The 14,009-nt window shown below is 37.6% G+C and overlaps 1 protein-coding gene across 1 annotated transcript in view; it reads left to right on the top strand.

The window, feature by feature from the left end:
• The window catches only part of LOC126374284 (sodium channel protein 60E-like), a 291,877-nt gene that overhangs the window by 199,752 nt on the left and 78,116 nt on the right, over positions 1–14,009 (top strand). The window contains exon 4 of the mRNA XM_050020807.1: positions 3,047–3,255. Coding sequence (XP_049876764.1) covers positions 3,047–3,255 — 209 coding nt within the window. The remainder of the gene's footprint in view (positions 1–3,046; positions 3,256–14,009) is intronic.

Below are 14,009 nucleotides of genomic sequence, written 5' to 3'. Positions count from 1 at the left end.
AATTACCCCTCTACTTCATCACCAGCCGATTAACGTCCCCACTGCTGGGGCACGGGCCTACCCTATGGATGGATAGGGAGATCGGGCCTTAAACCACCACGCGGGCCCAGTGCGGATTGGTGGTTATTAACGACTGCTAATGCAGCCGGGACCAACGGCTTAACGTGCCTTCCGAAGCACGGAGGAGCTCGAGATGAAAACTTTTTTTTGTGGTCACCCATCCTATGACCGGCCTTTGCGAAAGTTGCTTAACTTCAACAATCGCCGACCGGGCGCGTTTACCGCTGCGCCACCAAGCTCCTCCAACCTCTACTGCCTACTACCCTACTTATTCCTCCTCTCCTCGTAGCCTCTACTTATTCAATAATAAAATAATCTTATTTAATGAATGAAGTACAATGATTTCATTACCTCATTTCTGATGCTCTCTTTTCACTAACACAGTTGTCTCAACCACAATATTTGTACACGGTGATACGGCTCACATTGGTCAAATAAAAAGTTCGGTGAAGGTGGTGACTACCCCAATTTGAGAGTATATTCGTGAGCGTTATTTATTTAATTATTTATTCTGCACAGGATAACACAGAAACACAACATGACAACAAGAAGAGAGACAAAGGGTACAACTTATTTCTAACGGAAATTTCTTCCAGGCCTACTGGTAGAAACTTCTGTTAGAAATAAGTTGTTAGAAATAAGGGAGAGTGTCAGATTAACGAGGAAAGGGCTAATGTTATGTTATGTATAATAATAGGTTTTACCCGACTGCGGCAAAGCAAAATATATGCCATATTGTCCTAAGAGTTAAAAAAATGTACCTACCTATTATTAAAACTACGCTCCCAACTGAGTTATTATGTGCATAAGAGCTGTTTCCGAGTGGTGGAAAACACAGGACCTTCCTAGTTTGGGTTCCTGTCTCCCTCATAAGTCCGTACATACATAATGTAAGTTAATGTAAACTGTTCTAGTGGAGAAAAATAAACTTTATTTTATTTATTATTATTTATTATAATATTTACCACGGCATGCGATCACTATTCCGAAGAATTTCAGAGAAATATACCTATCTTGTTTCATACCTTTTAAAGCGTAGTTTGTAAGAATATAAATATATTTTATTCATTTCTGAGTGTTAAATAACAACAAAATTAAGCTAGTAGCAATCCGCATGAACCAATTTTAAATTAACGAAGCCGGACCACAGGTGCGAAAATAAACTCGGCAATCTAGCAAACAGTGGTACACTGGTAATTTGTACTAAATAAGTACACGTTCCACATCGCGGCTCATGGAACGATCCAATTTATAAGCCCATAAAAACCTGCCAACAACTCAAACGGCAATACATTTAAAACGAATCGTTGAAGTTTAACGGGACGAGGCGTTACTCAGAAAAATCACTCGAAAATATAATTAGAAGTCGCCTGTCACGGACAAGCGCCATCTAGCGCATGTTTTATGTACCAATCAGTAAAGTAGTAACTAAAAACCTCATAGATGTCGCTATTAACCAACGAAAATAATAAAAAAGATTACCAAGATGGAGTGACGACGAAACACGGCTTTTATTTGCCAATCCCAATTAATATTATTATCACAACAATCAATACCAATTCTTATATCCTATTTCTTCAGTTACTCTTTTATTAGCATCTATGCTAGACTAGGAGCGCATAAAAAACAGAATGACTGCTCACGAGTGACTTCCCTGCCACGTCATAATAGCGACAAATAGATTGTGTTCTTTACATGTTGAACCATCATGTGGGCAATTTTTAACGGCCTCTGTGGTCTAACAGTAAGAGCACTGGTCTTTCTATCTGAAGGTCTTGATTCGATTCCCGGTGGGGATATACATGGTTCTACCCTCCCAATTAGGAATTACGGTCATGGCTTTAGGTGTGTAACTTCTTAATATAATCCGCAGGCGATAATACGGATAAGTGTACTTTCTGTTAGAATTTCGTTTTTATATAAGACATATTTTCCTCTCTGGTATATATTTTTTGTATAGTGAATAATATATTTTAATAAATTAATTTGAATTTTATTTTTTATAGCACCAACGAAACGTGTTACAATCGAGTTATAGTAGTACCTTGTTTACGTTTCAACAGATAAGCGGCTTGGTGCAACCGAAAATAATTCCAAGCGAATTCGGTGATAGTGAGTGAAATTTACCAATTAAAATTGTTATACGTGTAATTTCTGTACAATATTGTTAATTTCCAGATAATATTATTATGACATAAGTTCACGACTATAGATTATAGGGTAATTGTACAAAATATTTCAACTACTTACTGTTTATACATACGTTGATTATTTATTATACTAACATTGAGTATTAATGTTGGCTTTGCGGCATGGCAATCACGCCGCACGTGGCGCGAATTATATCGCGGGCTTTGAGCAATAGCCATACAGGGTATATCCACGGAGAGACGTCTGTTGGTCGAAACCCTCGTTGTTTTTGTCATTTTGTTGTTTTTTTTTTTTGTGACGTGGCTTATTGTAGATTTGCCGCAGAGCGCATTAACTACTTAGCCGGACAAATGGGATTCGCTGAGGACTTTCACGAAACCCTCGAGGATGATAATTAATGAGGATAAAAACTAGGAGCTCAAATGTAGGTGGCAGCACTGTTGAGTGTTCCTAAATATTGACAGTTCTCCATACTGTCCAGTTAAAATTCGTGAAAAAATTGGAGTGTAACCCGTCTGAAGGATGAGTTACGAAAAAAAAGCAGCCGATCTTTAGGAAATAAATATAACACTGTGATTTTACAGTTAAACGCAGCGCAAATAGTTGTTATAAGTAGTGTATAAATATAGCCAAAACTGGGAACTGTCAAAATTTAAGAACACTCAACGGTGGCGACTCCTGATAGGAAAAATAGACAGTTTTTATCCTTGCCGGGCAGAGCCCGCTGTAGATTCCTCACCAACGCTTCATAGTTGTCACCATTCTATTTGACTGATTTTGCCCAGTAAATAGTAGTATTTTTATGTAAATTAATGTTTTCTTTTTCTTGTTCCAGACGTTCTGCGTGGTATCGAAACGTTTCCGGAAGAACTACATCCACCGGTTCACGGCGACGCGGTCGCTGTTCTGGTGGTCACCGTGGTCGCCTGTACGCCGCGCATGCGTCTACCTCTCCACTAACCAGTACTTCGACTACTTCGTCATGGCCACCATACTCTTCAACTGCGTCTTCCTCGCCATGTCGGAGACTATCGAAGAGGCTGAGTGAGTAACATTATTCTTCTATCGTGTGGGTCATGAGGTGGATTGCCAACCGCATCAGCCCTGGTTTCAGGGTTATTATTGAGCTGTCAAAGGTGGAAGGTTGCGACGGCGCCCTAGTGAGATAGGGCCCTAAATCTCTACGGTATTTAAATTCTTACTTTTCAAATACACTAATCACGGGTTATCTCAAACTAATGTTTTTGGAGACGTTTGTGTCGGAAAATGCATTTGATCCCAGAAGTAGAGCCCATTATCCTGATAAACTGTCAAATAAAACAAGATTTTGAATTCCATTCAATAATGTCTTTACTACACACAACATAATTTAGGAGAGTTAAAATTTTTCTCTATTTTAAACAAAACAACAGATTATTCATAAAAAGTACTTTAAGAAAGAAAGACACTTCAAACAATACGCCCCGGCTCCATCCAATTAAATTTGTACCCACACGCCATTCTTCTAGATTTATCCACTCGAGAATTTCTAAGTTTAGAAGTTAAGAGACAGAACAGCTTGGAAACAAGGAAACAGTCCGAACTAGACCGAAGTCTAAGCTTTACGTTTCTCAATTTAGTTGCAGAGAGTTTTCAATTGCACCAAAGCTTTCCAGAAAGGGGAAAAATACTATAAATGGGAGTCTTTTATTTTCTGTGAAAAATGTACAAGAGTTCCTGCGGTTAAGTGAAAAAGTTCAGCGGTATTGGCTGTCCGCTGACCAGAATGCTGTGTTGGTGGGGCAGTGACGAGTATATTACACTTTTTCTTGGTTCTGTGCGAATTAGAAGCGTTTAAAAAAGAGACGGTTATTGTCGGTATTTTATTTCTTTCTATATTTTGAGTTTTGACATTTTGAGCATCGACAAATTAAGCATAAGTATTTTAAGATTCGATGTTGTAATATGTAATTCTAAGAACATCTATTTAATATTTTAAAATTGACTCACAAGTAAATTCAGAGTAATTTTGGTCCTACTTTCTTTTCTATCGTGTGAGGTATGAGATCAATGGCCTGATCAATCCTGGTATCGGTTATTATTGAGAGGATTACGTACAGTCATGAGCAATATCATATACCCACTTTAGAACCTTGTCACACTATCATATGTGACATTTAATGAGACTTACGGTTTCATTTGCAAAAAAGTTAATGTGACATGATTTCAAAGTGTATAATACATAATTATTATTAGTACTCGTGACCGTACCTGACTCATTAGACATACATAAATAATTATTGTCGTGGTCTACGTCCCACTGCCAGGCACAGACCTCTCCCCAATGAACGCGAGGAGGTATGGAGTATACTCCACCACGCTACTCCACTGCGGGTATAGGAAAAAACACTATAGGGTAAAAAACTATACCCGACAATTGTCTAGGAACTAATTTTCTAGTATTATAAAAGTAAAAATTCAAAAAGAGTTCCTGTTTTTAAAACTAGAACATTTTAATTCAACATTCAACTACCCAATGGGAATGCAAAGTTTAACTTAGACTGCAGTCTGTTTTTCAAGCTTGAAAAGTGCTAAAACAGTTTTTGTAGAACTTTCCCTATAGCAGTGGAGGTGCAAACAAGACTGAGACAGTAAAACAAACATTCTATTTAAGATGCTGATGAATATATATTATTATATTAATTTTACATTGGAGTAGACGCAAGTAAATTATGTAATTATAACGGGCTATGTCACTGTGATCCTGTGGTACACTGGCTTGCTTCTCAAACGGGGAACACCAGTTTACCCGATACCGGACTTGCACCAATGAGTTATTAATTTATCTTAGGTACAGTTTTCACTGACACAGTTGGTTCGACCATTATAGACGGCAATGCGGCTCACCACCTATCGCGTTAGTCTAACAGAAAACTTAGTTAGGTTGTGGGTACTTAGTCCATCTTGCGATGGATGTATGTACCTATGAATTTTCCAATTTGGATATAGTCGTGAGCTTTTTGTTTTTTTTTTTTTGACGTGACTTATTGTAGATTTGCCGCAGATGGCATTAACTACTTGGCCGGACAAATGGGGAGCGCTGAAGGCTGTCACCCGTTACAATGTTTAAGACAACAGGCCTGAGCGTGCCCAGTTGGGCGCGAACCTCAGCTCAGGGCATCGTCTATAATATTTGAAAGAATTAATCGACTCTAGTGGGTCGATAGTCGTGAGCTTGTTATGTTATAATAATGATTATCACGTGCTCAGCGGCGAAGGAAAACGTCGCGAGGAAACCCACATTCCTGAGAAATGCATTTTCAGAGGTATGTGATTCGACCTAACCTGTATTAGGCTGGTTTTCCTTTCGCGGGTTGGAAGGTTAGACAGGCAGTCGCGTTTGTGAAAAACCGGACCTGTCAATCTTCAGGTTAGGTAAGCGTACCCTGTGAAAAACGGGATAATGTTAGGGGGATGATAGTTTTTATAAGGTAAGTAACGTTGAAATGAAAAAGTTTCGATCAAAATAACACACAGAAAAAAAAAATTAACACGCTATTTACTTGAATGCGGTTGAGAAGCCTAACAGCGTGTGCCTAAAAGTGAGAATGCATTGTGACTGCAGCAACCTTCCGGAACATTCACAGAACGAACAGTAAAAGCAACTATTGATACCCCTCTCACGACCCTCCTACGACCAGAGTAAGCTTGCTGCATATTTGATGGCCATTGACACTATTGCATGGCTCATGCAATCTTCAACAGGTCCTCATGAATATTTGCCAGGCTCTTGTTATAACACCGTTTTGAGGTTAACTACTTCACTGCTCCGTGACATTGTTTAGAGTAACTACATGGTTATGATATTTGCTGCAGGATTCTGCTGGGCAATCCAGTGGCGTATCTGGATTAAAAACTGATAGGAAAATTATCAATTAGTGTAAGTTAGAACGAATTAGTAAAAGCAAAGAATAACGAATAATACCACGTATAGAAAGGCAACTCCCCGCTCCTCACCAGCCCCCGAACATAGTTTAGGCGTCAGACGTCACACACACAGATGCACGTGTACGATAATGTCAATGTGTAGTGTCTGTGTAAAACAAGGTTGTTTGTGTGAAATGTCCGGTGTGTGGTAAAAGGTAAAAACCTATGCTAATTCTCAGTGGTCAATTATGATTATTAACACACCAAAGACTTTTTATAAATTCGAACAATTATTTACTATTTCAGTTCTTTTACTTAATAAAATGAATTATAGAATAATTAATATGCTATGGTCACAAGAATACAAAGTAAATAGCCTCACAAGAACCTTTATTTTTTTATTTATTTGTGTACAACTTGTTTTTCACCTATATTACTGTAAATTTGTTTTAAAAATTCAAAGTATTTTTAGTTTTCGTAATTTAAAAACTTAATATGAAAGAACGAATTAAGTTTGGTCTTTAATAATAGTAATGAAATTATAACTCGTTCCAAAATGGTGCTATTTAATACGTCAATTGATTTGCAAACATTTTTTTACATTACTTAGAGTACTTATTTAAATTTTGGTTCATTTATAGGAAATGAATTTGTCAAGCAACTCTGTAAAGTCATAATACCAAAATCCCTCTTTCTAAAATATTCAAAGACACTCGACGATAATCTCAAGGTTATATGAGGCTATTCATAGAAGGTATAATGTTACAAATTATTAATGAATAGTTCTCCCTTTCTGGCACATCAATTTGTCTTCACGTGACAACTGCAAAGTATTACTTAACTATTGATTAATCGTTTCAATGTCAAGATATTGCTTGTCGTTTTACGCAACTCACGCTCGCAGCCCTATCATGGTAGGTAGAGCTTCAATTGCGTCGTGTACTAGGTTTAAGATAAATTATGAAATTCAGCATCTCCATATCATTATCCCATTTTTCTATGGCGACAGACGTGACACACACACAGATGCGCGTGTACGATAATGTCAATGTGTAGTATCTGTGTAAAACAAGGTCCCGGTTTCCCGCTTACCCTGAAGATTTGACATGTCAAGTATTTTACAAACGCGACTGCCTGTCTGACCTTCCAACCCGCGAAGGGAAAACCAGCCCAATACAAGTTAGGTCACATACCTCCGAAAATGCATTTCTCGGGAATGTGGGTTTCCTCACGATGTTTTCTTTCACCTCTGAGCACGTGATAATCATTTATGATCCAAACATGAATTCGAAAACAAATTCCACAATCATTTGTTTAGGCCTGTGCTGGATTCGAACCTGCGACCACAAAGTGAGAGGCAAGCGTTCTACCAACTGGGCTACCACGGCTTCCGAAATAAATTATGAAATTCTGATTAAATAAAGATAGATCTAAAATTAACGAAAAACATTTTCCTTTTTCTATTTAAATTATTTATGAATTTTAATAAAAAGAAATGTATAAAGTGCGATATTTTGTCACGTTTTCTATGACGTCAAAGGTTGCTTTTTCCCCATAGTAATTTTGTGTTTTGACGTTTAGTAAAAAGTAAGTGATTTGACTAGTTGGAAACTAGCCTTCAGGAGACAACTTGCAGCTGTAAAATGGATAAATATATCGACAGGAGTGTTATGGAGCTCCGGAACCGAAACCAAAACTGGATATACGAATTAAAGAAAAAACCATAGGAATCGAAACCGATATAAAATACATAACACTTTATAACACTGCTTTCTGAGATACAGGTCTCCTAGTTCAGGTAGCAGGGTTATACTTCTGTAGCATTTGTGTGTCCTAGCTATAGTATCCAATGTTGTGTAGACCTTTTCAATGGCAATAAACAATTTTTATTTATTATTATTATTTTTAATAAAAAAAGATTAAAGTTATAAGACTTTAAATGCACTGAAACTATGCACGTTATAAGTACATTACTGTTAGTTTCCACTTTATAAACCGCAATCATATCCCGAGGTTACTACGTGCTTATAGTCCATGCGCAGCTTAAGCTTATGCTTTGTACGACTGTATTCACGAAAGCAAAATCACACTTCATGCACTAATTAGAATTCTTAGTTATGTGGCATATTATGAGCTTTAATAAAGCATTCTCTTTCTAAGGGCCCTGCCTTATTAGGACACCATGATGGCGCAAATTTTGGCGCATAAATATTAGAGTATTTTAGCCTCTATAGCCATAAACACGCCGAGTGACCGGTGGTCCTGGCGTCAGGTCCACCGGTCACCTTTAAATGTTATTTTATTTCTAAAATGCGTTGAAGGCAATTGAATTGTCTGGTGATAAGCATTACCGTATCTTAACCTCTATAGCCATAAACACGCCGAGTGACCGGCGGTCCTGGCGTCAGGGCCACCGGTCACCTTTAAATGTTATTTTATTTCCAAAATACGTTGGAAGCAATTCAATTATCTGGTGATAAGCACTACGAGGCATTAATTGGGCAGCAATTATTAAGCACCATTTCACTAAATACGGCGACAAAATACGAGTTACCGGCCATTCTGAAAGTGACCGGTCGCGTCTATAAAAAAATGTATGTAAGTAGTTGTATAAACGCTGCCTCCAAATAAAACAGTCCGATAGCGTAGAATGAGTAATATCTTCATGTAATATCTTCTAATATCTTCTTAGCTACCTCATTAAACGTGTTACCTCTTTCACACCATTAGTTCTCAGTGTTCCTCGCGACAGGCCCTGATCGTATCACTGGATTTACTCCAAACGCAAATGGCATGAAACTTTTCATTTCCCTATCTTCACTAGCGAATATTCTTAAGGAAGCCAGTAGATGTGCTCCAGAAACATTGGAAAGGAGTAAATTGACTTTCTGTATTTTATATTTGTACTATATGTTCAGTACAAGTGCACCGAACTTGTACAATACAATACAAATACACTTTATTGCACCAAAATAAAAATAAATAATATCTGACATATCGTATCTGATATATCTGTCTTGTATTTATTGTTCTGTGGGACTATCGTGCGTCCACTAATGCACTACTATTTTAACACGCACTGATTTTACTGCTAATTAAATTTTATTAATTATGATTGTGGAGCACTCATATAGTTGCCATAGTAAAATATTACTAAAAAAATAATTTCTTGGATGCCAACACTATTAGACCTTTTAATGTAGGAAGATTAGATATATCTCACGATTGTTTTATACTAAGCTTTTCACCATAAGTGCGAAAGAGACATGCCACTTTCGCTCTAGGCGATGTACTTGTCATGTTACTTACTTAGTGGGTATTAAAAAGGGATACAAACAATACAATACAACACTTTATTGCACCAAAATAAAAAGAAATGAAGGGATTTACGGTTTTAACTTTTAAACAGTTTTTAACAACCTTAAAGTACTTAAATATAAAAGCATTGGTCGTGGGTAATTTATTTTTTAGGAAATGGCAACCCAGGGCGGGATGACGTCAGCTGGGCTAACCTTGAAATGTTAGCTCTCACTTTTGAGCATAACATAACATAACAAATACTTTATTGCACAAACAGGAAAAAACAAAATACAAAACAAAAGACAACCAAACATAAAGCATACCTGGTTTTCTTATACCATGAGTAAAACGTTTTTATGAGCGTTCGGGGTGTGGTATTGTGGAACGTTAGACCACAGCTGGTCTGACAGGCGATATACAGACCACATGTAGACATGAAACGATCTTCAATCGTAGAGGCATGAATGTTATCAATGGGCGGTGATAGCTGTGGGCGTAATCGGCAACGATTTATGGCAAAAGCCGCGTTGAATGTATGTTCATTTAGGTCGTGCAGTGTGATGTTACCGGGTATTTCTGAGTGAAATGTAGTCTGTTTGTTGCAGTGGAGTATCTTTTAGCAATTTATCCATGATATTATATGCTTTGCTGGATTTGGAGTAATAAAAAGACGCAATACAAACTGCTTATTAACTGAATAACAACTAAAACACTTAAACGTACTTAACATAGGTGGAAACAGCAAGAGAAGTATATCAGTTTTGAAGGAAATGGAATTCCACAGTTATTTCATTGAAATAAGCATGCGTTTATATAATGCATTTAAATATGAACATACTTAAACATCACATGTAAAACATGGAGCTCGGTGGCGCAGCGGTAAACGCGCTCGGTCTGCGATTGTTGAAGTTAAGCAACATTCGCAAAGGCCTGTCATAGGATGGGTGACCACAAAAAAAAATGTTTTCATCTCGAGCTCCTCCGTGCTTCGGAAGGCACGTTAAGCCGTTGATCCCAGTTGCATTAGCAGTCGTTAATAACCACCAATCCGCACTGGGCCCGCGCGTGGTGGTTTAAGGCCCGATCTCCCTATCCATCCATAGGGAAGGCCCGTGCCCCTGCAGTGGGGACGTTAATGGGCTGGTGATGACTTAAACATAGCTGGACAAGTGGGTGTACATATTATGCGCCTGTTCCTACCCCTTCCGGGTTACAGACGTTACGTCAATTCAAAGTGTCGCGTCGCTGCAGGCTATCTCATGGTGACTTGGTCTTTATTTGACCTGACTTATTGCAGATTTGCCGCATATTTTTTTTACCTTTGATGGGTTTGCTCTTGGCCTCAGACTTGCCCAGAGGCATTGACGAGGCCTAAGATAGAGCGAGCTCACCCAGAATGTACCTGTTCACTCTGGACTTGAAAGCACCCAGATTATATGCATTCGGAAATACAGAAGACGGAAGAGAATTCAACTCCCTCCTTCCTATAGCATTAACTACTTGGCCGGACAAATGAGGACCGTTAAGGACAGTCATCCGGACTTGTTTGTTCTCAATAAAACAGTATGAAATCATTTCATTACTTTATCCTCCCTCCTTTATTATCCTCGATAAATTATGAATGTGAGTTATGTCTGATTGAATTTAATTCAATTAATCTATTAAATTCCAGACAGAGAGAAACTCGAGGCTTTTGAAATATGGTGATGAAGGAGGATGGAATAGGTTGGACTGAAAGAGTTACTAATGAGGAAGTGCTAGTAAGAGTAAGGGAAAATAGGCAAATATTGAGCGTTATTGAGAACAGAAAAGGCAAGATGTTTGGACACTTAATAAGACACGACGAATTTATTAAAAACATCATAGAAGGGAAGCTACAAGGAAAGAGAGGAAGGGGAAGACCAAGAAGAGCTGACGTGGAACAGATTAAAGAGAAGGCGAACGTCGTGTCTTATGGAAGTGAAGGAATTGGTCTTTGATAGACAAGAATGGAGAATGCTACACCGACAAGAGCGTGGCTCTTAAATTAGTGATGATGAATCTATTCAATTATTTCAATGAAGCTAATAGAAACGAACAACAGCCTCCGGTCTAGTGTTTAGAGCGTTAGGCTCACGATCTGGAGGTCCGGGTCCGATGGGGACATTGTCGAAATCACTTTGTGAGACTGTCCTTTGTTTGGCAAGGACTTTTCAGGCTTGAATCACCTGATTGTCCGAAAAAGTAAGATGGTTCCGTGCTTCGGAGGGCACGTTAAGCCGTTGGTCCCGGCTATTAGCCGTAAAAACACCTCCCCAAACCCGCATTGGAGCAGCGTGGTGGAGTATGCATACCTCCTCCGGTTGATTGAGAAGAGGCCTGTGCCCAGCAGTGGGACATATATAGGCTGTTTATGTATGTATGTATGTATGTAATAGAAACGAGACGTAAAACCAATCAGTGAAATCCTGTGAAATCATTACTATTAGGATATGAACACCAAAGTTGTCACACGGCTAATGACTAGTGACACACGAGAAGCACATATACTACGTAATCTATTTAGCAGAGGTGGGTGTATTGAATGACTGAAATTAGTATCCGCAAATTCAATATCAATCTGTTGTAGATTAGTTTGGCAGGCTCACAAAATTATGCGCAATCATACCATTGTAGTGTAGTACAGTCATGAGCAATATAATTTACCCACTTTAGGACTCTGTCGCATATTTGACATTTAGTGAGACTTACAGTTCAATTTGTCAAAAAAGTTAATGTGACATGGTACTAAAGTGTATACGTATTAATGCTCGTGACCGTACTGATTTCAGCACACACCGTCTAATTTTATTTAAAAAAAAATGCTTATCCGCTTAAAAGAAAAGCGACGGGTAATCGACAGGCACAATATTTATTGCACCATCTCGCGCTCCAATGCATAAACTTCTTTCACCCTACGGTTGCCTGGTAAAAATTGTTGTTTAGCAATAAAGCCGCCTATTAAACTGTGTATATGTTTTGTGCAATAAAGAATTAGTGCAGTAAATTCAAAAATGTTACATTGACCTTCAACAAGTTTATCCATGACAATTACATTGAATAAATGATTCTGATTCTGATTATTGATTGATTGAATATTTATGGAACACACGTCAATTATAGACAGAAATTTGAACAACGCTCTCAAAATTTTACATTGGTCAATAATTAAAAACATACAATAAAGCAATATTTAAAAAAAAACTTTCCTACTGTATCCAGTATGGCTACCAAATTGACTGTGAATGTGAAATAATGTTTTAATTCCATTATTTGGTTGGAAGAGCCGGAGTGGTGCGTCAGTTAAGCTGCAGAATATACAATGTTGCTTGTCCAGTGTCACGTCGCATTATGTCATTGTGTTTGTAATACAATTGATTTATAGCAGGGTTGTATTGATTAGTAGCGGAATTGTGCGGCTAATTTCTATCAATATCAAAATCATTCATTTTATATACGGTTTCATCAGAGAACACTTATGTATTGAAACTTGTAATTACTATTGGGTACTTTTATATCGTCTCTTTCATTCTATCGTCCATTTCATCCTTCGATTTTTAAATAATATTGTTATTGTTAGAGGCCGTTTCGAGGAAATATAAATAATAATATTGGATTGGGTAAAAAGTTATGAAAAATACTTTACGTTTATTTTATTTTTATTTTTATACAATTTGGACGACTTCCACGTAAGATTACCTACCTTGTTTATTTTTTTTATTTTCTACATCTAACAATACATAATTATCATAACGTGGACTGCTATTATATATGATATTTTGGCGCCTACGTAATTTTACCTTTCCAGTACGTAACGGTATTATTTAAAAATCGAAGGGTGAAATATATACTCAGGGGAGGACTGTGCCCAGCAGTGGTACAATCCAGGCCAGTAAAAAAAACCCGAAACTAACGAAAATAGTTCCCGCTAATACATTTTTGCGCGCTTCCATTTCGTGTCTTCCCAACTGTAATTTAAAGTGCAGTACAGCTTAATTCCTTTCTGGATAATTACAACAAGACTGTGAGGCTTCGTCGGCACTTTGCCAATTTCCCGAAAGCCTCCGTGACTCGACTGCGAATTGTGAAAAAAATCCGGCCAAGTGGAAGACGAACTTGTGGTAGGGTTCCGTACGCCATATTACTTTTATAAATATCTGTCAGTTATGTATGACAGATCCAAAAGAATCTAAATGCTAAAAATCCTTTGGTGGCTCAGTAATAACCCTGACACCAAGGTTGATGGGGTTGGTAATCCACCTCACAACCCACACGATAGAAGAAGAATGCTAATAATAATATTTTTTTTTAATCAAACAAGATACAACTTAAACTGTTAACAGCGAGCCCTGCACTAGGGATCATATGAGAAACAATTTTCGCTTAAAATTAATAAAATTATACATCATAATTTGATATTGAAATATTTCTTTTTTTGTGTAACTGTAGTGTTTTTTTAGTCATAAAAATAACAAAAATATAATTAAATAGAACACACGCCGTAACGTGTTTTAAATGACACTAAACTAGATCGTTTTAGCCATCGTTTCTGTATTTTTACTTTTTGTTCTTTA

This window comes from Pectinophora gossypiella, chromosome 17, assembly GCF_024362695.1.
Source record: "Pectinophora gossypiella chromosome 17, ilPecGoss1.1, whole genome shotgun sequence".
NCBI classification, from domain to species: domain Eukaryota; kingdom Metazoa; phylum Arthropoda; class Insecta; order Lepidoptera; family Gelechiidae; genus Pectinophora; species Pectinophora gossypiella.
This window is presented reverse-complemented; position numbering and strand designations above follow the sequence as displayed.